At 40.8% G+C, this 23,363-nt stretch overlaps 1 protein-coding gene across 1 annotated transcript in view; it reads left to right on the plus strand.

Annotated features, from left to right (window-relative positions):
• LOC140732684 (adhesion G protein-coupled receptor F5-like) overlaps nt 1-11,825 on the plus strand; it is a 37,026-nt gene extending 25,201 nt beyond the window's left edge. Inside the window, exons 7-11 of the mRNA XM_073055368.1 lie at nt 3,539-4,915; nt 5,570-5,620; nt 8,484-8,525; nt 8,614-8,670; nt 11,745-11,825. Of these exons, the coding sequence (XP_072911469.1) occupies nt 3,539-4,915; nt 5,570-5,620; nt 8,484-8,525; nt 8,614-8,670; nt 11,745-11,825 (1,608 nt within the window). The remainder of the gene's footprint in view (nt 1-3,538; nt 4,916-5,569; nt 5,621-8,483; nt 8,526-8,613; nt 8,671-11,744) is intronic.
• The last annotated feature ends 11,538 nt before the right edge of the window (nt 11,826-23,363 follow it).

Consider the following 23,363-nt stretch of genomic DNA (forward strand, 5'->3'; position numbering starts at 1 on the left):
TTTGCGTATGCTCTGGGATTTCATAATGGGGATAAAAAAAGAAAAAAAAACCTACCCAAACTAAAAAGCCCAGAAATAAGTCAATATCAATCGACGCAATCCCCAAGAAAAGCAAAGAAGTGTTAATAAACTCCACCTACCTAAATAATAAAAAAAATGAAAAAAGTAATCTCTGTCTCATTCTACAGAACATAAAACTCATTACAGACAACATGAATCTCAATATAATTAAATTGGAAGGAACAGTTTTTTTTGTAGAACAAAACGACCTTCAATTTTGAAAGTAACCTTCATAATATTAGATAAGGGAAGAAAAACACATCCAAAACAATTCTTGAAATATTTGCACAAAAGAAAAACAATCGCCATCTTTAAATTATCCATTCTATCTTTAGCCTTAATTTGGCAGGGTATTGTAATGATGGAAAGAGCTTTTTCGATACGCTAATCTCATAATTGAAGTGAATGCAGCACGCTTAACAATTTTGCGTGGAAAACCCTCAGAAAAGCGAATCTCCTAACCTTGAAAATGAAACCACCTTTGTTTTCTTGCAAGCTTAATAATGTGGTCTTTATCTCTAAAACGGAGAAAACGCACAACAGTATGCCTGTTTTTACCTTCATCCAAAAGTTTTAAAGCAGCGGTTCTGTGAGCCACTTCAATCTCCGGCAGTTGCGAACAAACCTCCGGAAATAAAGACTGAAACATTTTAGCAAAATAATCCAGTGTGTCGGCAGATTCTGATTTCTCTTTTAATCCAACAATTCGAATATTATTCCGACGTGACCGAGCTTCCAGATCCACAAATTGTTGTTGAGCCGTTTCCAAATGAGAAGAAAGGTCAGCTGCATTTCGATTAACTTCTTTAAGATCGAGGCTCAAAGAGTCAATTTTTTCTCAAATTTCTCTTTTAGTTGAGTTACTTCAGTGCCGAAACTGCTGATCTGAGACTCTAATCTCTTCACCCAAGAGGGTTCTTCCGAGAACTCGTCAGCCTTTTTAGACTTTCCATTAGCTGGGTCCGGATTTCGCCTGGTGCCCTTTAAAATAGCCATAATTATAACTGTTGCTCTACAGATCCAACTGAGTAAAGTTGAAATTTCAAAGCTTAAGTCGGAGAAGGGAGAGATTAAAGGCAGACAGAAAGCGGCTGTGTCTTACATGTCCGTGAGCGGGAGGAGGAGTCGAGGCATAAATTACCAGCTCTGTTCCTTTGGCAATGGTGTCAGATACTGGAGTTACATTTGTGTTTGTGAATGGCCTTGAAAGTGATGTTTATCATCATGGTGAGTACATTTGTTAACAATTTTGAAATTTCTTTACCTGAAGTGTTCACTGTGATGGGAGAATAGGTTAAAAGTCATATTGCTTAAAAACAATACACCTTGATGGTCCCAGCAGAGAATGCAGCTTTCAAATTAGATTGACTATGTGCACTTCACCTCCATGAGTAATCCAGAGAACCACTGGCAGAATAAACAGGATATTGAATGATATTTATAGTACCATTAAGTACTTGTCAAGAAATATAAGTTCTGAATAGATTTTTGGAACACCTTGCATAATTTTTGTCCCTTTAAATGGTTAAAGGTACAAAAGTATGGTTAACATTTGAAAAAAAAGGGTAACTCATAACACAGAACAATTTACAGGTTCGGGACAGTCAATTAGCCTTTCCAGAAGGAAGAGGAGGAAACTGCTCTTTTTGCAGAGCAGCTGAAATGTTTTGCTGGCTTGGGTTGTCCCTCTGCAAGCCTTCAAAGAGAAAGTGCAAAAATTCTTGACAGAGGCAAAAATTATATTGTAAAAAAGTGGGTGCTTCCAGTACACATTTTCTGGAGTGGATTTGCCACGGATGACCATGGAGGCTAAGGCATTGGGTATATTTAAAGCAGAGATTGATAAGTTCTTGATTAGTATCAGTGTCAAAGGTTAAAGCAAAGAAGGCAGTAGAATGGTGTTGAGGAGGATAATAAATCAGCCATGGAGTGGAGCAGACCTGTTGTGCCAAATGGCTTAATTCTGCTCATATCACTTATAAACTTAAAGTCATAGGGTCATAGAAAAGCACAGTACAGAAGCAGGCTCTTCAGCCCATCAGCCCTGTGCTGAACCATTTAAACTGCCTGTTCCCATTGACCTGCACCCGGACCATAGGCCTCCATGTACCTATCCATGCAAATGGAATGTTGGCCTTCACTGCTAGAGGGATTGAATTTAAGAGCAGGGAGGTTATGCTGCAACTGTACAGGGAACTGGTGAGGCCGCATCTGGAGTATCGCATGCAGTTCTGGTCTCCTTACTTCAAGCAGGATATACTGGCTTTGGAGGTGGTGCAGAGGAGGTTCACCAGGTTGATTCCAGAGATGCAGGGGTTAGACAATGAGGAGAGGTTGAGTCGCCTGGGACTGTACTTGCGAGAACTCAGAAGGATGAGAGGAGATCTTATAGGAACATATAAGATTATGAAAAGGATAGATAAGATAGAGGCAGGGAAGTTGTTTCCACCTGCAGGTGAGACTAGAACTAGGGGACATAGCCTCAAGAATCAGGGGAGTGGATTTAGGATGGAGATGAGGAGGAATTGCTTTTCCCAAAGAGCGGTGAATCTGTGGAATTATCTGCCCAGTGAAGCAGCAGATAGATTTTTACACAGTAGGAGAATTAAGGGTTATGGGGAAAAGGCAAGTAGGAGGAGATGAGTCCATAATCAGATCAGCCATGATCTTATTGATTAGCGGAGCAGATCGATGGGCCAGATGGCCTACTCCTGCTCTTATTTCTTATGTGCCTATCCAAATTTCTATTAAATGGTGAAATTGAACTCGTATTCACCACCTGAACTGGAGCTTGTTCCGTACTCTCATGACCCTCTGAGTGAAGAAGTTTCCATTCATGTTCCTCTTAAACTTTTCATCATTTACACTTAACCCTTGACCTCTGGTTGTAGTTCCACTCTACCTCAGTGGGAAAAACCTGCTTGCATTTACCCTATCTATTCCCCTCATCATTCTGTATACTTCTGTCAAATCTCCTTTTAATCTTTTATGTTCTAAGGAATAAAGTTCAAATCTATTGAAATTTTATTTATAACTCAGGTCCTTCAGATCCAGCAACATCACTATAGATTTTCTTTGTACTCATTCAACCTTATTTACATCTTTCCTGCAGGTAGGTTACCAAAACTCTCCATAATGCTACAAATTAGGCCTCACCAATGTGCTATACAACTTCAACATAACATCCCATTTCCAGTATAGGTGTGTTATAATTATCCAAGGATGTGGGGGAAGAAATTTTACCATAATTTTCTTCTAGCTTTACTAGCCCTGGCTTTTTCTGGTTCAGTATCTCTAAAGATATTTTGTGGTTGGTTGGATGTTGCTGGGGGCTGAGTGAAGTCAACCTATTTTAGTCATTTCTTGAATGCTTTGCATGTTCAAGTCTTTATATTTGTCCTTTTTCTATTTCGAAATTATGTGAATTGCTGAGAATTACATTTGATTGATTAATAAAGCATTCTTTTGTGTTTTTCAGAATTTCTTGGAAACTGTAAACTCCGTGATTTCTAGTAAATCAATAAAAGCCTGGAGTATTCTCTCCAGCACGAGAAATGAAACTATCAGTTCTAAATTATTACAGTCAGTGGAGACATTTAGTAGTTGTCTCAACCTGACGAGTAACCCTTTAGATATTAAAAAGGAGAACCTACAGCTCAGAGCTACTAAAATTGACAGCCGTAAAACAAAAAGCTCCTTTAATGTAACCTTCCATAATTTTAGCACTGAAGGCTTCACCAATTTATCTACTAATATATTCATTCCCACTGATGAACTTGAAAAGTTGGTAAACAAGGTAGTTGTCACAATTGCATATCCAACATTGATTGATATTTTACCCGGCAATGCAAACTTCGAAGGAGATTTCTCAATTAATGGTCTTGTTGTGACAATAACATTAAGTGATAAGAAACCAATTAAAACTAAGATGAACTTCTCAACGAGAAACCCTACACTTGATTTTAACTCTGCCCAATGTGCATTTTGGGATTTTACTCTTAATGGTACATGGAATAATAATGGCTGTGCGCCGGATCTTGATGGAGAAAACGTCATTTGTAATTGTGAGCATTTAACATCCTTTTCCATTTTAATGTCCGCTAAGACAGAGGAGAACGGTATTTTGAATTTTATAACCCAAATTGGAGTTGCCGTTTCTCTAGCAAGCTTAATAATAACCATCATTATAGAAGCAGTGGTATGGAAGCACGTGACCAAGAGTAAAACATCACATATTCGCCACGTGGCAATTCTGAACATTGCTATCAACTTGCTGATAGCAGATGTATGGTTTATCATGGCAGACTCTGTAAAACAAGATACAGGAGCTTGTGTGGCTGCAACCTTTTTCATTCATGTTTTCTACCTCGCCTTATTCTTTTGGATGTTCACCCTTGGCATTCTACTTGTGTACCACCTGGTTTTCCTATTCCACGATTTCAGCAAATCTGTTTTGATGGGCATCTCATTTGGCATCGGCTATCTGTGTCCAATAATAATTTCAGCCATTACAATCGGAGTTACCTATCCACAGGACAGTTACATAAGAAAAGATGCCTGTTGGCTCAGTTGGAGGGAAAAATATCCGCTACTTGCTTTTGTTATACCGGCTTTGTCTATCGTCGCAAGCAACGTTATTGTCCTAGTTGTGGTCATATTCAAGCTCCTACGACCAACAATTGGAGACAGGCCCAGGAGCCATAATGAGGAGAAGGATACAATAAAACCGATTGTGAGGAGCATTGCAGTGCTAACCCCAATCCTTGGATTCACGTGGGCATTTGGAATACCAACCTTTATGGAGGACTCCCATATTGCTTTCCATTATATATTTACAATTCTCAATGCATTTCAGGTATGTATTAAAAAAGATTTATGACATTTGATGTATAACGGCATAGTTATAATTATGTACTAGATTTTATGTAAAGCAATCAAGAGCAACTAAATATATTCTAGTGGTTCAGTTCAACAGGTGATTTCATTAAAGTCTGCACAACATTTTCTATGTGACAGTAACTAAAGTCCAACACATGGATGTGTCCTGCAGAGTAGGGATCATGGAAAATTTTGTTTTTTGACAACCCATTCGCCATGACAGTGAAATAGAATATCACTGAAGTTGCTTGATCTGAGTGCTTGCAGCACTTTGTTTTTTATTTCAGATTTCCAGCATCTGCAGTTTTCTTGATTTCCGTGTCACTACTCCATGGGGTGCTTCTCTGAATTGCAATTTCAACATTGTCAGCGCATCTCAACATGCATCATGGGGAAGCACTGCCATACTTCTAAGGGATAACCACAATTGTAGTGAAGACAAAGAACAATAGGTAATAGATAATCAAACCACTGAGGCACTTCAAGGTTAAATAAGTGACACAAATCTCAATCCAAAAATGGCAGCTGGAAAATTTAAATTTAATAATAGTGAATCTGAGGAATAAGCTCATACCCTAAACATTGGGTTATGGTAAAAAAAACAACTGATTCACTGTTGTCCTCTGGGGAGGGAATCTTTTTGTTTATATTGGCAAACACAAAGTACACGCCAAGACCCTTTGTCAGGACTGAAGAAGAATGGGGCAGGGGCCCCATAAAGAAGGTGGGGGGAGGGTGGAAGGTGCCAGGTGGAAAACCAGTCAGAGGAAAGATCAAGGGGTGGAGGAGGGGAGGCAGGGAGGGGATAGGCAGGACAGGTGAAGAAGGAATCGAAGAGGAAAGCACTATGGGTAGTAGAAGGCGGCAGAATCATGAGAGAGGTGATAGGCAGCTAGAAGAGGAGACAGAGTGAAAGTGGGATGGGGGAAGAGAGAGGGAGGGAATTACCAGAAGTTGGAGAATTCGATGTTCATACCAAGGGGTTGGAGACTACCCAGACGGTATATGAGGTGTTGCTCCTCCAACCTGAGTTTGGCCTCATCATGGCAGTAGAGGAGGCCATGTGTGGACATATCTGAATGGGAATGTGAAACAGAGTTGAAGTGGGTGGTAAACGGGAGATCCTGTCTGTTGTTGTAGACGGAGCGGAGGTGCTTGACGAAGCGGTCCCCCAATCTGCGTCGGGTCTCGCCGATGTAGAGGAGGCCGCACCAGGAGCACCGAATGCAATATATTACACCAACAGACTCACAAGTGAAGTGTTGCCTCCCCTGGAAGGACTGTTTGGGGCCCTGAATGGTGGTAAGAGAGGATGTGTAGGGACAGATGTAACACTTGCGCTTGCTTGCAGGGATAAGCACCGGGTGGGAGATCTGTGAGGAGGGACGTGTGGACCAGGCAGTCACGGAGGGAACGATCACTGTGAAAAGCAGAGAGGGGTAGAGAGGGAAAGATGTCCTTAGTGGTGGGGCCCTGTTGAAGGATGGCGGAAGTTGCGGAGGATAATATGCTGGATCCGGAGGCTGGTGGGGTGGTAGGTGAGGACAAGGGGAACACGGTCCCTGTTGTGGTGACGGGGTGAGGGCTGAAGTGCGGGAAGTGGAGGAGATGCGGGTAAGGGCATCGTTGATGACGGCAGAAAGGAAACCACAATTCTTAAAGAAAGAAGCAATTTGGGATGTCCTGGAATGGAAAGCCTCATCCTGGGAACAGATCGGCGGAGACGGAGGAACTGGGAATAGGGAAGAGCATTTTTACATTTGGCAGGGTGTGAAGAGGTATAATCAAGGTAGTTATGGGAGTCAGTGGGTTTATAGAAGATGTCAGGATTGGACATCCATGGTGAAAATGAAGTGGTCAGGACCAGGGAACTGGAAGTTATTGAAGAGGTGGAGGGCATGGGATGTAAGTAGGGAGCGACTGAACTATGGGTGACAAAATGGAGTCCAGATAGGCAGATACAAGTTCGGTGGGGCAGGAGCAGGCCGAAACTATGGGTCTACCGGGCGAGTCAGGCTTATGAATCTTGGGGAGGAGGTAAAACCGAGCAGTGCGGGGTGTGGGAATTATGAGTTTTTGAGCTGGGGATGGAAGATCTCCGGAGTTGATAAGGGCAGTGATGGTACGGGAGACAATGGTTTGATGTTTCTTGGTGGGGTCCTGTTCCAGGGGTAAGTAAGAGGAGGTGTTAGAGAGCTGCCGTTTGACCTCAGTGAGGTAGAGGTCCGTCCGCCAGACTAAGACTACTAAGGCACCACCTTTGTCTGCGGGTTTGATGGAGAGGATAGAGCGGAGAGAGTGGAGAGCAGTGCATTCAGAGGGAGTAGGTTGGAATATAAGAGAGAAGTGGTGAAGTTCAGACGGTTGATGTCTCAGCGACAGTTGGAGATGAAAAGATCGAGTGCAGGTAGAAGGCCTGGTGGGGGTGTCCAGGAGGAGGAAGAGGGTTGAAGACGGGAGAATGTCCATACCTGGCCTCCTCTACTGCCATGATGAGGCCAAACTCAGGTTGGAGGAGCAACACTGATGCACCATCAATAACTCTGAGACGTGAGGCGAGATATCGGCTTTTATTGACTGGAAGAAAGAACAAGCAGTAGTTGACTACCATACTACATCCTGGAGACTGAGGGCAGGGCTCAGGCCTCAATCACCTTTATACCGGGGTCAGTGGGAGGAGCCACAGGAGGAGTCAGCAGGGGGGTTGTGTCCAGACAGGTATATGTAGTTCACCCCAAACACCTCATATACCGTCTGGGTAGTCTCCAGCCCCTTGGTATGAACATCGAATTCTCCAACTTCTGGTAATTCCCTGCCTCTCCCTTCCCCCATCCCACTTTCACTCTGTCTCCTCTTCTAGCTGCCTATCACTTCTCTCATGATTCTGCCTTCTTCTACTACCCACAGTGCTTTCCCCTAAGATTCCTTCTTCACCTCTCCTGCCTATCCCCTTCCTACTTCCCCTCCCCCATCCCTTGAACTTTCCTCTGATTGGTTTTCCACCCTCCCCCCACCTTCTTTATGGGGCCCCTGCCCCATCCTTCTTCAGTCCTGATGAAGGGTCTCCGCCCGAAACGTTGACCGCTCATTTCAACGGATGCTGCCCGACCTGCTGAGTTCATCCAGCTTGTTTGTACGTGTTTATATTGGTAATTGGTTAATTATTGTCACATGTCCTGAGATGCAGTAAAAAGTCTTGTCTGCTCACCATCCATGTAGATCATTTCGTACACAATACATTGAGGTAGTACAAAGGAAAGAAATCAGAATGTAGAAAATAAGGTATCATAATGACAGTGAAAGAGCAGTACTTTCTTACTTACCTACTGCCTGTTACACCACTGAGTTTTTGGGCAGTGATGAAGGTCCTCAATCTCTGTCTATATAAAAGCATTCTTCATTGCTCTTTCTGTAACTTGTTTTTTGGCCAGTCAGGGTTGATAGACCTGAGCTGGACCACCAAAGCTAAAATGGAATGTTACAAAATGTTTGAAAGGCTTTACGGATCTACTTGTTAGCTTCTGAAACTTATTTTTCGTTTCTAGGGTTTCTTTATTTTGGTCGTCGGAACATGCATGGATAAGAAGGTGAGCTTCTGCTGTTATCTTCACCAGTTTTCCTGCAATTTGTTTTGTAGCGAACCTAAAATGATGTTTTATTCTTTTGCTAAAACAGGTGCGAGAGGCTCTATTGAAGAAGTCCTCATTGACCGGATTTTCTTCCCGATCAAGGGTAAGGCAGTTAAAATAACAGAGAGAGAGAGAGAGAGAGAGAGAGAGAGAGAGACACACACACACACACACACACACACACACACACACAGAGCAGATGCTGAACAGGTATGTTTAGGGATTTAGAGAAATGTGGGTAAATGTGAGGTCAGAAAGATGAGTTTGGTATTGGTTTCTCATGGAAACTGGAGAATTAGAGACATCAAGACACCTGATGGTCCTCGGGACAGGGCTCAGCCAGCACAAACTTTCTGTGCTAATGAGAATGTAGACAGCAAGAAAAAAGGACAGTGTCAGGAGTCTGAGTGATGGAGATAGAAAAGGAAGAAAGAATTGGACAAGATGATAAGTGTTTCTAAGGCAGAGAGTTGTGGAGGAAGGGTCACCCACCCACCACACCAACTCCACCTTCACCATCAACAATCACTGAGTATGTTAACGATGTGTGACAAAGTGTAATATGGTGAATGCATCTCTCCATGAATAGTCCAATTTCAGTTCATGTGCACACTTCTCAAAAATCAAAATAAAATCATGTCACGTTTGTTATTCAAACCATACGTGGATACAGCCGAATGAGACAGCATTCCTCTGTGTTAAGGTGAAGAAACAGACACATGCAATCAAAATAATGAGCAGAGAAAAGAAGTACAAAGTCATATAAGTAAACACATTTTTAGTCCAAGTCAATGAGTGACAAAGTCCAGAAATTGATGGTTCCTGGCAGTACAGCCTGGAATTCCACCAACCCAACACTGGAGGGCAGCACTGACAGCTGGACACCACACTGCAATGCAAGCTTGAGGATTGAACCCTCGTCCTTGCTACAACTGTGGTGACATTGCTGCCTCAATGCCTGTCTGATCACCGATCAAAGGAACTAGGTCTGTGGCAATCAATGTCCAATAGGGTCTTGTGATCACAAAAGAAATTCCAAGACAGTCACTTATGGTTTCACTACACACCGCCTTCACGCCAACTTGAAAGCACCAACTATGGAGGCTTCAAGCAGCAGGCAGCAGCATAGTCTGCACCCAGGTCAGCTCTTCTGAACAGAATCCGGCTTCTTCTGCATCCTGATGACACGACTCGGCTCCCTGGGCTTGGTGGCCTGACTCAATTCCCTCGGCCCGACACACCTTCCTCAGTCCAACAAGCCTGGCTCAACAACATCCCAGGCAGCTATTCCGAACAATAAGCAGCTCACTGATGTGACAGACCAGCTGTATATAGTGATTGCGGTCAAGAATAGTCTTACTATGTATTAAAACACATTTAACAAGGAAAAAAGCAGCTTTGGTTGGTCTCCAAGTGGCTGCTGCATGTTTACACACCCCCATCTTATCGGAAGAAACCCTACCAAAGGCTAAAACAAGGAAACATGAACCAATCCTCCTAGAGGAATCAAAAATGGAAAGAGTGAGCAATTTCAAGTTCCTGGGTGTTAGTATCTTTGAGGATCTAACCTGGTCCCAATATATCAATCCAGCTTCAAGAAGGCAAGACAGTGGCTAAATTTCATCAGGAATTTAAGATAAGGTTTGTCACCTAAAACACTCAAAAAACTTCTAGAGATGTACTGTGGAGCGCATTCTGACATGCTGCATCACCGTCTGATATGGGGCAGTGGGGGCCCCAAAAGAAGCTACAGAAAGTTGTAAAACAAGTCAGCTCCATCATGGATACTAGCCTCTGTAGTATCCTAGATATTTCCAAGAGCGGTCCCTCAGAAAGCCGGCCTCCATTATTAAGGACCTCATCACCCACGACATGTCCCTTTCTCAATGTTACCGTCAGGAAGGAGGTACAAAAATCTGAAGGCACGCACTCAGCAATTCAGGAACAGCTTCTACCCCTCTGCCATTTGATTTCTAAATGGGCATGAAACCCATGAACATGACTTCACTTTTTTATTTCTGTTTTTGCACTACTATTCTTTATTTAACTATTTAATATACATAGATGTACTTATTCTAATGCATTTATCTATTGCTATATTTATAATGTATTACATTGAACTGCTGCTGCTAAGTTAGTAAATTTCACAACATATGCCAGTGATATTAAACCCAATTCTGATTCAGATTCTTCATTTGAGTTGTGGAGAAATAGTGAGGAAAATGTGGAATCAACATTGGCTTTTCAGGGCATATATAACAATATGAAAATGGAATGAAAGAGGTAGCTGAAAAGATTGTGGGGGATAAATAATGACCCTTCAAGAATCACATGGTGTTGGAGGACTAGAAAATTGCAAATATTGCTCCACTCTAAGAAGAGAGAGAGGCAGAAGAAAGGAAATTATACACCAGCTGCCACAACTTCTGTGGTTGGGAAGATGTTGGAGTCCATTAGTAGGACAAGGTTTCAGGGTACTTGCTGGCAAGTGATAAGATAGGCTGAAGCCAGCATGGTTTCCCTAAGGGGAAATCTTGCCAGATAAATCTATTGGAACTCTTTGAGGAAGTAACAGGCAGATAGATAAAGGAGAGTCAGCAGATGTTGTTTACTTGGATTTTCAGAAAGTTTTGGACAACGTGCCACATATGAGTCTGCTTAATAAGAAAAGAGCCTATGGTATTACCACCGAACCTATGGGGGCCTTTTCTAGTTGGCTGCTATTGACTAGTAGCATTCCACAGAAGTCGGTGTTGGGACTGCTTCTTTTCACATTATATGTTAATGAACTGGATGACAGAATTGATGGCTTTGTGGCCCTTCGAGCCATGCTACCCAGCAACCCCCAATTTAATGTCAGCCTAATGTGGACAATTCACAACAAACAATTAACCAACCAACTAATACGTCTTTGGATTGTGGGAGGAAACTGGAGCACCTGGAGGAACCCACAAGGTCACGGGGAGGACATACAAACTCCTTAGAGACAGAGATGGGAATTGGACACAGGTTACTAGTACTGTAAAGTATTTTGTTAGCTAACCACTATGCTAGTTGAATGACCCCAAGTGGGAACATCATTTCCAGTGAGAGAATTTTATGGAGTTCTAAATTGCATTTTTTTGTTATTGCTGATGTAATTGACTGATTAAGATTTCTATTGCTCTACTGTTTTAGCAGTTTTCTGTAAAAGCAGAAAAGCTTCGGTTAAAGGAGCCATGTTGTTCAATGAAGGAATGTTCTGTCAACCAATCATGATTGTGGGATAAGGCCATAAGACATAAGAGTAGAATTAGGCCATTCAGCCATTCAGCTCCAATCACCATTCCATTATGGCTGATTCTGGATCCCACTCAACTCCATACACCTGCCTTCTCACCACATCCTTTGAAGCCAAGACTGATCAGGAAACTTTCAACTTCTGCCTTAAATATACCCACAGACTTGGCTTCCACTGTAGTCCGTGGCAGAGCATTCCACAGATTCACTAGTCTCGTGACTCTTGAAAGATCATGACCAACGCAACTATTATCTCTTCAGCAATGCCACTCAGGACTCTGGGATGTAGTCCATCTGGTCCAGGTGACTTCTCCACGTTAAAACCTTTTAGTTTGCCTAGTAGGTTTTCCTTTGTAATAGCAATGGTGCTCACTCCTGCTCCCTGACACTCACGGACCTCTGGTATACAGCAAGTTTCTTCACACAGTGAAGACAGCTGCCAAGTACTTAAGTTCATCTGTCATTTCTTTGTTCCCCATTAATACCTGACCAGCATCATTTTCCAATGGTCTCACATCAACTCCCACTACCCTTTTACTCTTTATATAACAGAAAAAAATAGTATCCTGCTTTATATTATCAGCTAGTTTGCCCTCATACTTCATCTTTTCCTTTCTTATAGCTTTTTTTGGTTGCCTTTCGTTGGATTTTAAAAGCTTCCCAATAATCCAACTTTCCATTCACTTTTGCTACCTAAGATCTGGGTTATTACACAACACCCAATATAGGATAGCCTTTCCACTAGTAGGCTCAAGCACAAGTTGCTCTAAAAAGCCATCTCAGAGGCATTCAACAAATTCCCTCTCTTGTGATCTGACACCAACCTGATTTTCCTAATCACCTTGCATATTCAAGTCCCCCATTTCAATTGTGACATTCTCCTTATTACAAGCCATCTCTAGCTCCCTTTCCAATTTTAACCTCACATCTGGACTACTATTTGGAGGCCTATATATGACTCCACTAATGTTTTTTTCACTTTTGAAGTTTCTTGATTCCACCCACAGATTCAACATTCTCTGACCCTATGTCACCTCTTTCTAAGGATGTAATTCCATCTTTTACCAACAGAGCCACACCCCACCTATGCCTACTGCCTGTCCTTCCAATACACATTATATTCTTTGATATTAAGCTCCCAACTATGGCCTTTTTTCAGCCACGACTCAGTGATGCCCACAATTCTGACCAATCTCTAATTGCACCATGAGTTCATCCACCTTATTCTAAATGCTATGTGCATTTAACTACAACATGGTCAGTCCAGCACAGCCACTGTTGCACCCCCTGGTAGGTCATTCCCCCCCCGCCCCCACCAATAGTATTCAAAATTGAGAACTTGTTGTTGAGGGGGACAGTCACAAGGGTGCTTTCCACTATCTGACATTCTCTTTTCCCTCTCCTGACAGTCACCCATTTATCTCTTTCCTGTAGCCTTGGGGTGACCACCTCCCTGTAGCTCCTGTCTATCCCCTCTTCTCTTTCTCTAACAACCCAAAGGTCATCGAGCTACAGCTGCAGTTCTTTTAACATGGTCTCTAAGGAGTTGCATCTCGATGCCCCTGATGCAGGTGTGGCCATCAGTAGACTCCTGAAAATCCCACATCTGGCACCCAGAGCAGAACACTGGCCCTGTAGACGTACCCTCTATCCTCACAAGAGTTAATTCAGAAAAAAATAAGAAATGAACTTACCTACCTACCTTGTCTCTACCTATTCTCGCCAAAGCCTTACCACTCTGAATCAGACCACTCCGACGGGACTCCCACGATGACCACTCTGCTAGACAGTACCCATTTTAGGGAGACTGGGTTTTGGAGAGCTGGGGGGTGGAAAGAGTTTTCTGAAGGACAGCAGCCTGGTTTGGGGTCTTTTGGTGGGACATGCACAGAGAAGAGCACCAGGGAAAACACCTGGACAACCTCATCTAAAGGGGAGATCTGATTGCAAAGAGTGCTCATGAGGTGGAGGATTCCAAGAAGGGTGATGCAAATTCAGTAGTGAGTAAAGTGATACACTGAGCTGATACAGGAATGAGCTGCAATCTTTATGTTCAGTCCTGATGGAGGGCCTCAGCCAGAAACGTCGACTGTTGCTGTCTGGCCTGCTGAGTTTCTTCAGCGTTTTATTTATGTGCACATTTAGACTGGTTTAACTGTAATGGGCTGTTTGAAACAGATGAAAATTGGTAAATATACATTATTTATAATTTTATGCTGGTGTATGATCTGTCTTTTCTATGCTACTGATGACTGTGAATGAGCAGTATTTACAAAGAATTTAGACCATGAGACATAGGAGCAGAATTAGGCCATTTGGCCCATTGAGACTGCTCCAACAATCAATCATGGCTGATCCATGATTTGAGCATTTGCTCAAATTGACATTGCATTAATTGTAACATTACGACCTTCCTGTTTGGATAAACCCCAAATCATACTGACCCTGGGCATATATTGCTTAGGAAAAGTGACCTTTTCACCGCTGAGTAATACGGCTGTTTGCAGAGTTAGCTAACCAGCCAAGTTGGTGTACGAACCCCGGTGACAGGATTGCACTGAGATAAGTGTTAAGAGACATTCTGAACTGAGAAATGGATAAAGGAGGAATTAGAAGGAAGCTGTTGCTTCATGCATTGACACCATCCCTTTACTTTTTCAGTTAGAACACAGTGCTTCCACAGGAAGATTTACCTCCAAGCATGGAATTGCACTTCCTGGGAGAAGAAGTAAGTATAACATAAAACTGTGCACAGTTGGTTTGAAGTAATTACTGTAACTTCACGTTCTTAATAGTTATCATTTAGCAGTAAATCAGTAGCTTGTAGTATTTTAATGATTTGATTAAATTGACTCTGTGGACCTGATTGAGCATAGCACAGAACAAACAGTACATCACAGGGACAGGCCTTTTGGCACAGAATATTGTGCCAAAAAATTAATAATCAAACAGCCAAGCAAACTATTCCCTTACGCCGACACAATGACCATATCCCTCCATTTTCCTCACATTCTTGTGCCTATCCAAACGTCTCTTAAATGTCCCTAATATATCTGCCTCTACCACCACCCCAGGCAGCACCAACCAGTCACCCACCACTCCGAGTAAAAAATCTGGTCTCTCACATCTCCTTTAAAATTACACCCCCCGAAACACTTTAAATCATGCTCTCTGGTATGAGGCATTTCAACTCTCGGAAGAAGATGCTGTCTGTCTACTTTATCCATGCTTCGCTAATCTTATAAACCTCCAGCCGATCTCCCCTCAGTTTCCACCACCCCAGAGAAAACAACCCAAGTTTGTCCAACCTCTGCAATAGCACAAGCCCTGTCTGCCAGTAAGATTGCGTGTTTACCCCCTCAGTAATATTCGCTATCTCCACTCTTGCCTCTCTCCCACTACTGCCTGTTTCTATGCCTGATTAATCCTCCCTTCCCAATCACCCAACTTAGACTAAAACTCATTCCAGCTTCTGCCCTGCCAGGGATTCTATCGTTATAGGAGCAGAGAGCAGATTTCGTTGATGTGAAAGAGAGCACCCAGATGGGATATTGCCACCCAGGTGGCAAGGTCAATGATGTCTTAGGTTGAGCCTACAGCATTCTAAAGGGCTGAACAGCTGAAAGTAGTGGTTCATATTGAGACCAATGTCATAGGTAGGAAATGGGAGGAGGTCCTGAAAAGAGAATATGAGGCATTAGGCAGTAAGCTGAAAATCAGGACCTCCAGTATTCTCTGGATTGCTGCCCATGCCAGCGAGTGTAAGAAAAGAACATTTGGCAGATGAAAATGTGGCTGAAAAATTGGTGGAGGGGGTGGGGTTTCAGATTCCTGGATCATTGGAATCTCCTGGGGAAGGTATGATGTACAAAAAGGATAGGCTACACCTAAACCTGTGGGGACCAATATCCTCAGGGCTAGAGATGTGGGTTTAAAGGTCCAAATTAACGTCAGAGAAATGTATAGAATATATATCCTTAAATTGTTTTTCTTTGCAAACATCCACAAAAACAGAGAAGTGCCTCAAAGAATGAATGACATTTAAACCTGAGAACCGCAAAGTCCTCCCCCCCAGCTCCCCCTCCCGCGTGTAAACGGTAGCAAGCAACAGCTCCCCCCCAATAAAACGCACCACTACAGAGCACAAGCATGCGCTTGGCGATAGCAAAGACACAGAACTTGCAGTTACCCCAAAGACTATCGCATTTCATCCAGCATTCGACAAAACACAGGTTCTCTCTCTCTCTCCCTAATAGGGGAGAGGGAGGCATCCCCCATTTTCACAAGGGGAGGGATTAAACTAATTTTATTCTGTTGAAGCCCATTAATGGGAACTAACAATTATCTGCATGTTCTATTGTCATCATTAATGTTAGTCATTTATTCTAATTTATTTATTGCTTGGAATTCTCCTGCTGCTGAAATTAGTTTTGAAATCAGATCTTCTAGGTTTTTTACCCTGAGCTCTAGACAAGCAAAAGCATAACCACAATGCAAATATATCTCATAATGAACTCCACAGTGAATTAAATTCAAAAATACTGCCCGTACCACCTTATTCTTCCTGTGTTTGACACCTCCTCCAGAATTACGTTATAGTCTGTGTTCTCTGCTCTTCCTCCTCACTCAACCCATTAGATGATAACATTTGGGTATCACAGTTTCACACTCTGAGCTCTGTCTACCAATCCCTCTGCATTTGTCTCTCATCCTTTTGAAGATTCCTCATATGATCATAACTTTGCTCATCTTTCCTCGCTTTTCTCCTATCAAGTTCTAATCACAGTGCTTCATTTGAAGGGAAATTGCACTAGAAGTACAGTCTGTTGTTAAAACTGATGTTTCATTCAGTACAGAAGTAAAACAGCAGATGAACCAGTAAAAAGATGTGCATTAATATGGCATTACTGCTTAACTTTAACCATGTAATTTCCTCTTGCTCTTTCAGAGAAGCCCAATATTTCAGGTTGTTTACATTCATATAGCAAGGACAAACTCCCGGGCTATTCTACTCTGAATTAACTGCTGGAGCTCGGAAGATAAAACTGACTCTTCAGATGCAGAGGAAAATTCATTACCATCTTAACAAAACCCATTTCAGCAGTGAATTAAGAAAAGATGATTTATGACATAAGTTTCAAAACTGTAGGGAATGTTTGGCATGTAATTAATATTATCAAAAGGATAATCAATTTTTTCTTTGTATTCTAGGGCAATAATTAATACTAATGTGAAGAATAAGCACATTGTGGATAATAAAAAAAATTATCTATTGTATTGTATAGATTGGCATAAGATTTTGCCATTAATTAAAAAATTCACTCACACAGATTTTTCAAACTGGGTAATTTGCTTATGCAGACAATATTCAGATTTCACATTAGATAAAAGACACAACATGCTGGAGGAACTCAGCAGGTTAGGCAACATCCATGGAAATGAACAAACAGTTGATGTTTCAGACCATAACCATTCTTCAGAACTTCTGCTTTGGATTTCAAGCATCTGCAGAGTTTCTTTTGTTTATTTTTTTCATTTTAGATAGCTATATTTGTGTACTGCTTATTTTGTCTGATTACAGGTCACTCCCCCTACCTCTCCCCAACAGCCAGTGCAATCTCAGGTATATCTTTATCTCCTATAATTAATCTGCTGAATTTCTCATGGCTTCTTGGGTTTTGTACTTTTCTAAAAGCATAGGATTACTCTCAGCCTCTATAATTTGCTTTGTTTCTCATTGGAAGTGCGTAGAACTTTCCAGAAACATTTCTCAGGCCCAATGGACATCATTACCTTCCTTTACTAACTATCTTATTGAATACACCACAGATCAGCATGAAGATATTATTTGGGCATACAGAAGATAATAGCATTCCATGGGCAAGGGCAATGAAATAAAAATATGGGTAGGAAAGGGGATATAAATTTGCCATAGTATCCACTTTTGATTGCTGTTCCCTGAACCCTGCTGTAACATATACTTGTTTGGAAGCTGCGTAATGACAGGAGCAGGCTTTGGTGTGATTGAGTTGCCTGTTGTCACTTACCGACCAAGTTCACACATGCATTCATCCTCAGTAATATGATTCTATTTGGTTTGTCTGGGTTTAGAGTAAAAAAATTAAAGGGTCTTTTCCATGTTTTTTCAAACTGGATTGATTACTTCCCAAATCCTATCAACAATACCATTTAAATTCATCAATATAAGTCAGCCGCGTATTCCTCTCACTTCACTATTTTTTAGATTCATACACACAATTTAATGCTTCTTGTGAAGCCAGGAGCAAAGCAATGGTTCTGAAAGGAGGGTAAATGAGCCACACAGCCTTCTCTAGAGTATTTCTGTTGGCTTAGCATATGTCACATCAAGAAAATAATTCATTAAATCAACTCATTAGGTGGAATCAAAACATTTCAAGTGCCCTCTAACTAACAAATGCAATAGTATGATAGGTTATAGTACGAATTACTCCTACCACAGTGCAATTGTTGCCTTGTTCTGTTTGTTCTACATCATTACTGCTCACTGTGCTCTCCTGTTTCTGGGCTTCCACACGTCTCACACTGTGGTAAGTTCTACAAATCTGTGTGTTTGTTCCACAGCAAAATTCAACTGAATGGCAGATCACTCACTGTTGAGAGGGAGCAGGATACACATTTAATATGAATTTCCTAACTTTCTGGCTGTTAATTTGAAATTATAGAATATTGCTCATATTATTGAATATTGATAGATCTAGATAGAGTGGATATGGAGAGAATGTTTCCTTTCGTGGGGTATTTTCGGACCAGAGGGCACAGCCTCAGAATACAAGGATGTCACATTAGAACAGAGATGAGGAAGAATTCCTGTAGTCAGAGGGTGGTGAATCTGTGAAATTCATTGCCACAGATGGTGGTGAAGGCCAAGTCACTGTGTATATTTAAAGCGAAGGTTGATAGATTCTTGATTAATTACGGCATCAAAGGTCATGGGGAGAAGGCAGGAGAATGGGGTTGAGGGGGATAATAAATCAGTCATGATAGAATGGTGGAGAAGACGCAATAGGCTGAATGGCCTAATTCTGCTCCCATGTCTTATGGTCTTAAATGCTGTTTGAATTAGTGGGTAGTGCAACAATAACATTGAGTTGTATTCTGTTGAGTCTTTCGATTGCATGACATTTCAAGATGGATTTTGCTTTCCCTTTGGAAAAATTCCCAGATAAATTTTAGTTTAGTGCTTTTGTTTCAAAGCATGATATGAAGGAGAACATCCTGGGAATCAAAGATAAGGAGAAATGTCTTTATTTGGACAGTGATGAATCTGTGGAATTCATTGTTGCAAATGGCTGTGGAGGGCAAATGATTGGGTACATTTACAGCAAATGTTGATAGGTTCCTGATTAGTAAGGGCATCAAAGGTTACAGGAAGAAGAAGGGCAATGGAGTCAAGTGGGAAAATAAACCCGGCAAGACTAAATGGCAGAGCAGACTCGACGGGCCAAATGGCCCAATTCTGCTCCTATGTCATATGGTCCTATGTCTTATTCGCAGCTTGATCAGTTGTGGGTGCTAGTAATAGGTAATTATCGATCCAAATTAGTGGTCATGTGCGTATGAATAGATTTCAGTTCTGCTTTTATCTTGCACTCTACTTCACTGCAATACAATTATTTATTAATTTGAATTTTCTGAACAATCTCATTCACCTGCTGAAGACTATAAGATATAGGAGCAGGATCAGTAATTCAGCCCATTGACTCTGTTCCGATAAGCCATCCAAAAGTAGAGCTTAGATATTTGGTATGGATGAACTGAATTAATGGAAGATGATGAATTAATAATTATGGTACGACTGTGTCAGCCCATTGAATTCTGATAACTGAAGCCACAGAAGGAATAAAATTAAAATTTATTAATAGCTGATTAATATAAATTTAATAATATGATTATGTTTCAATATTCTGAGTACTGAGGGGAGATCTGATAGAAATAGATATCGATAGGGTAGACAGTCAGAAGTAGTGTAGAAATGCCAAACACCAGAGGATATAATTTTAAGGTTAGTTGCTAAAGTTTTTTAAATTGATTTTTTAATGCATTTTCTACGACACTACAAACAAAAACAAAACCCCAAAAACAAAATAGGAAATTAGTACAGTGCAAGATAAACATACAATAGTAATATAATACAAAATAAAATAATTGAAAAAGCACCCAAGTTGAAGTCGTGTAAAATTAGTGTCCACCCCCAACCCCACAAAAAAAACTCCAGACCAACCAAAACAAAATGTAGAAAATATAAATCAGAACATTCAAACCCCCAAAACTGTAAATACAATTGGAAACAGAAGATAATAATGCCTACTACCAAAAAAAAAGCTGAAAGCAAGGTTTAAAGTTGATATGAGAGGCAAGTTTTTTTCTGCATAGAATTGGTTACTGGGTAGTGGAAGCCGGCAGTTTGCTGGATTTAAATAGATGCATGAATATGAATGGAATGTAGGAATATGAAGTAGGTACAGGAGGAGGACATTTAGTACCAATTGGCATCAAGATCTGCACAACGTTATTCTATGTTCAATGTATTATAGCAATTTTAAACTGTTAGAGATAATTAACAAGGTTCAAAAAACTCCTGTGAAAAGCATTTTTGTGGCAGATGGAAGCATGTTGTTGCTTTCATACTTCAAATTCCCTTTAATAATGTCTTAAGTATTGAAAAATATGTTTGTTTAAAAATAATTTGTATGTTAGGGGACCTTTTAACAACAAAGAGTTATGAATAGAGAAAACTTTTGTAAAAAGTCATTGTAGCGGACACCTGTCAATGTACTCTGTTCCTCTTCATGCCTTACTATTCTACTTTATGATACTTGCGAATACAGAAAACAATTGTAATAGATGTGATGTAACTTGTTAAATAAGTGATATGCTGTCAATAAATAAAATCAATGTAAAGTGAATGTAATAAACATATTGACTGGCAGTGCAAAGTCAATTCTCACGATTCATTCTACTGTACTATACACAGATTTTCATTTGTTCTCAATATAGTGTTTACTTATTTCTGTAACCTCCAAGAGGACCACAAACTTGTTGTGGTTTAAAGGCTTGCATGCCTCAATGACTGGAATGGCTGGAATTAGTGCTATATGCTTTGGCTCTTGGTAGGATCACCCATGCCAAACAGGTCAAAGAGTAGAGGCCAGACTAAGAGTGGTTTATCAGTCCTCCAAGTTCGGGGTTCAGCTCAGGGCTAACAGCCACTGACTGGTAAAGCAAAATTGTTATGGAAACAGCAATGAAGAATCCTTCCACATCTGAGTGTCTAAAAACAGAGATGGAGGACCGTCATTGCTGCCCTAAGTGCCAGCAGCATTACGGGCAGTAAGAATGTAAGTTAGTTCTGTAAATATTGTATCTTGATACAAAGATTTAATAGATAACAGGAAAGACATACATTTCAGGTTATCAGCATTAGAACTGGTGAGAGACAGAGACTCTTACAACATTTAAGAAGTATCGAGAATCATACTTGACTTGCTAAGACAAAGAAGGCCACAGACCGACTACTGTAAATGGGGTAAGTGTCATTGGGTATTCGATGGTCAGGCTGGGCCAAAGGGTCTGATTCTGTGCTGTATAATTCTATCACTCTATCACTCTTCGAACTCCCAACCCAAACCCTTGTTACCAAAAGTAGAGCTTTGGCTGAATTATTCCACTCTAACAAGGGAACCAGTTTAGTGATCAAAGTTGTCCACATTGAGAGCAGTAAATTCAACGCAGGCCATTGACTAAGTATTTGCTTTCATGAAACAAATGCCTTAGATTTTTAATCTGTTTAAAAAAAAAACACTTTAAAGTAATATTAGCAGCAAAGTCTCACTAATAGTTTGGCCACACACTGAATAAATTTGCTAAATTGCTCTGAAAACTTGACCTGTGTAATTCCTCATACAATAATTGTTATTTAATGAGACAACATTAAGTTTGTTTCAAATCTGACAACAATCCATGCCGTGGTGTATGCACCAGCATGATGCCAAAATCTGTGCATTCTGGACTAACTCTGGACCTCACTATGAAGAACCTGAACAAGAATTGACCCTAAAAACCTGTCGAAGTTGAAATCCCATAGATTAGTAATCCAAATATTTCCTACTTAATTGCTTTTTCACCTTTCAGTAAGATGGATGGGCTTGGTGCTGTGATATCAGCTTCTCAACATCAGAATGTCACTCAGAAGCAGTCTCAGATCCCCCTATTCAGTAATTTTCAGTCTGTTTCCTTGCTTTGAAAGAAGTTGGACGACTACACTGAAACCACGCTCCACTAATTATTAAGCTGGAAAGGCAATAAAGAAGATCTTGACTTCTTTTCCACAGTGTAGGATGGCGTACAGAGATTTCTTTCTGCAACTAAAAGTATTGATATGATTTTTTGAACCTCATGGAGACAGTTGTGTCATCACTCAGTACCTTTCTTAATTTGTTTTCAGTTGACTCTATTACAGGGGATGTGACATGTAAATGGTGGATGACTCTCAGCCACTTACACCCCCACAATGCTGGCTCTCCTGTTTTTACCAATACAAGCTCAATGTGGTTGTCAGTTCTTATATTTCACTGTTAGAAATGTCATTCCCACAGGAGTTATCTTTTCTGTGGTATAAATATTTAGTTGGGATATCTGCAGGCTTCAGTTTAGTTTCTTTGAAATGCTATTCAACTTCAAATCGTGGAATGACTGAAATAGACAAGCCAGTGTCCAATTCTATTTTAATTAAATGCCGTTGACTTTTGGTGTAAGCCATAATACTGGTCTATTGTTAGTTTTCACGTTATAAATCTCAAGGTACCCAGTCCTGTGTCACTCTCATCATTATCAGATTTTTCATCAACAGCATGCAGATCAGTGCTCTTATTGAAACTGTAACTTGACTTTTTTTTTTCTCTTCCCCATGCAATGCAGTCCGTTTATTTTTGTTTTTACTTTAAGCAAATAATGTATGTGATGTGGTGGCGTAATGCCGTATGCCATTTAATAGTTTCACAGATAACCCATAGTGCATAATGTAAACAACAATGAAAACTTAGCCAAACAATACATTTAAAACTCAAATATTACTGAAATATTAAATACACATCAGTTCTCTTTGAAAATTTGCTCAACGACTTAAAATATTGACTCCTCCTTTATATATCTCTCTAGACCCCTTGCAAATAACAACTCTTGAACCAAGCTTTCATCTCTTATGAAGCAAACATAACCAAGAAGCAAAGATTCTTTGCTTGGCAAAGTTGACTCATCCAAATGCAGAGCAAATACTGTTAGCCTACATGTGTTGCACAATGAGTTTTCCACATTCCCAAATATTTCATCTATTCATCTTTGAACAAAATCACTTCAATTATTTGGTTTGGTGACTTATGCAAAACTGTAATCAGAAACGGCATTACTGCTGGCAGAATCAGTTCTCAAATTGTATGGAGCTTTCCAAATTTAGCAATGAGCACACAAAGCATCACC

Source organism: Hemitrygon akajei, chromosome 9 (assembly GCF_048418815.1).
Source record: "Hemitrygon akajei chromosome 9, sHemAka1.3, whole genome shotgun sequence".
NCBI lineage: Eukaryota > Metazoa > Chordata > Chondrichthyes > Myliobatiformes > Dasyatidae > Hemitrygon > Hemitrygon akajei.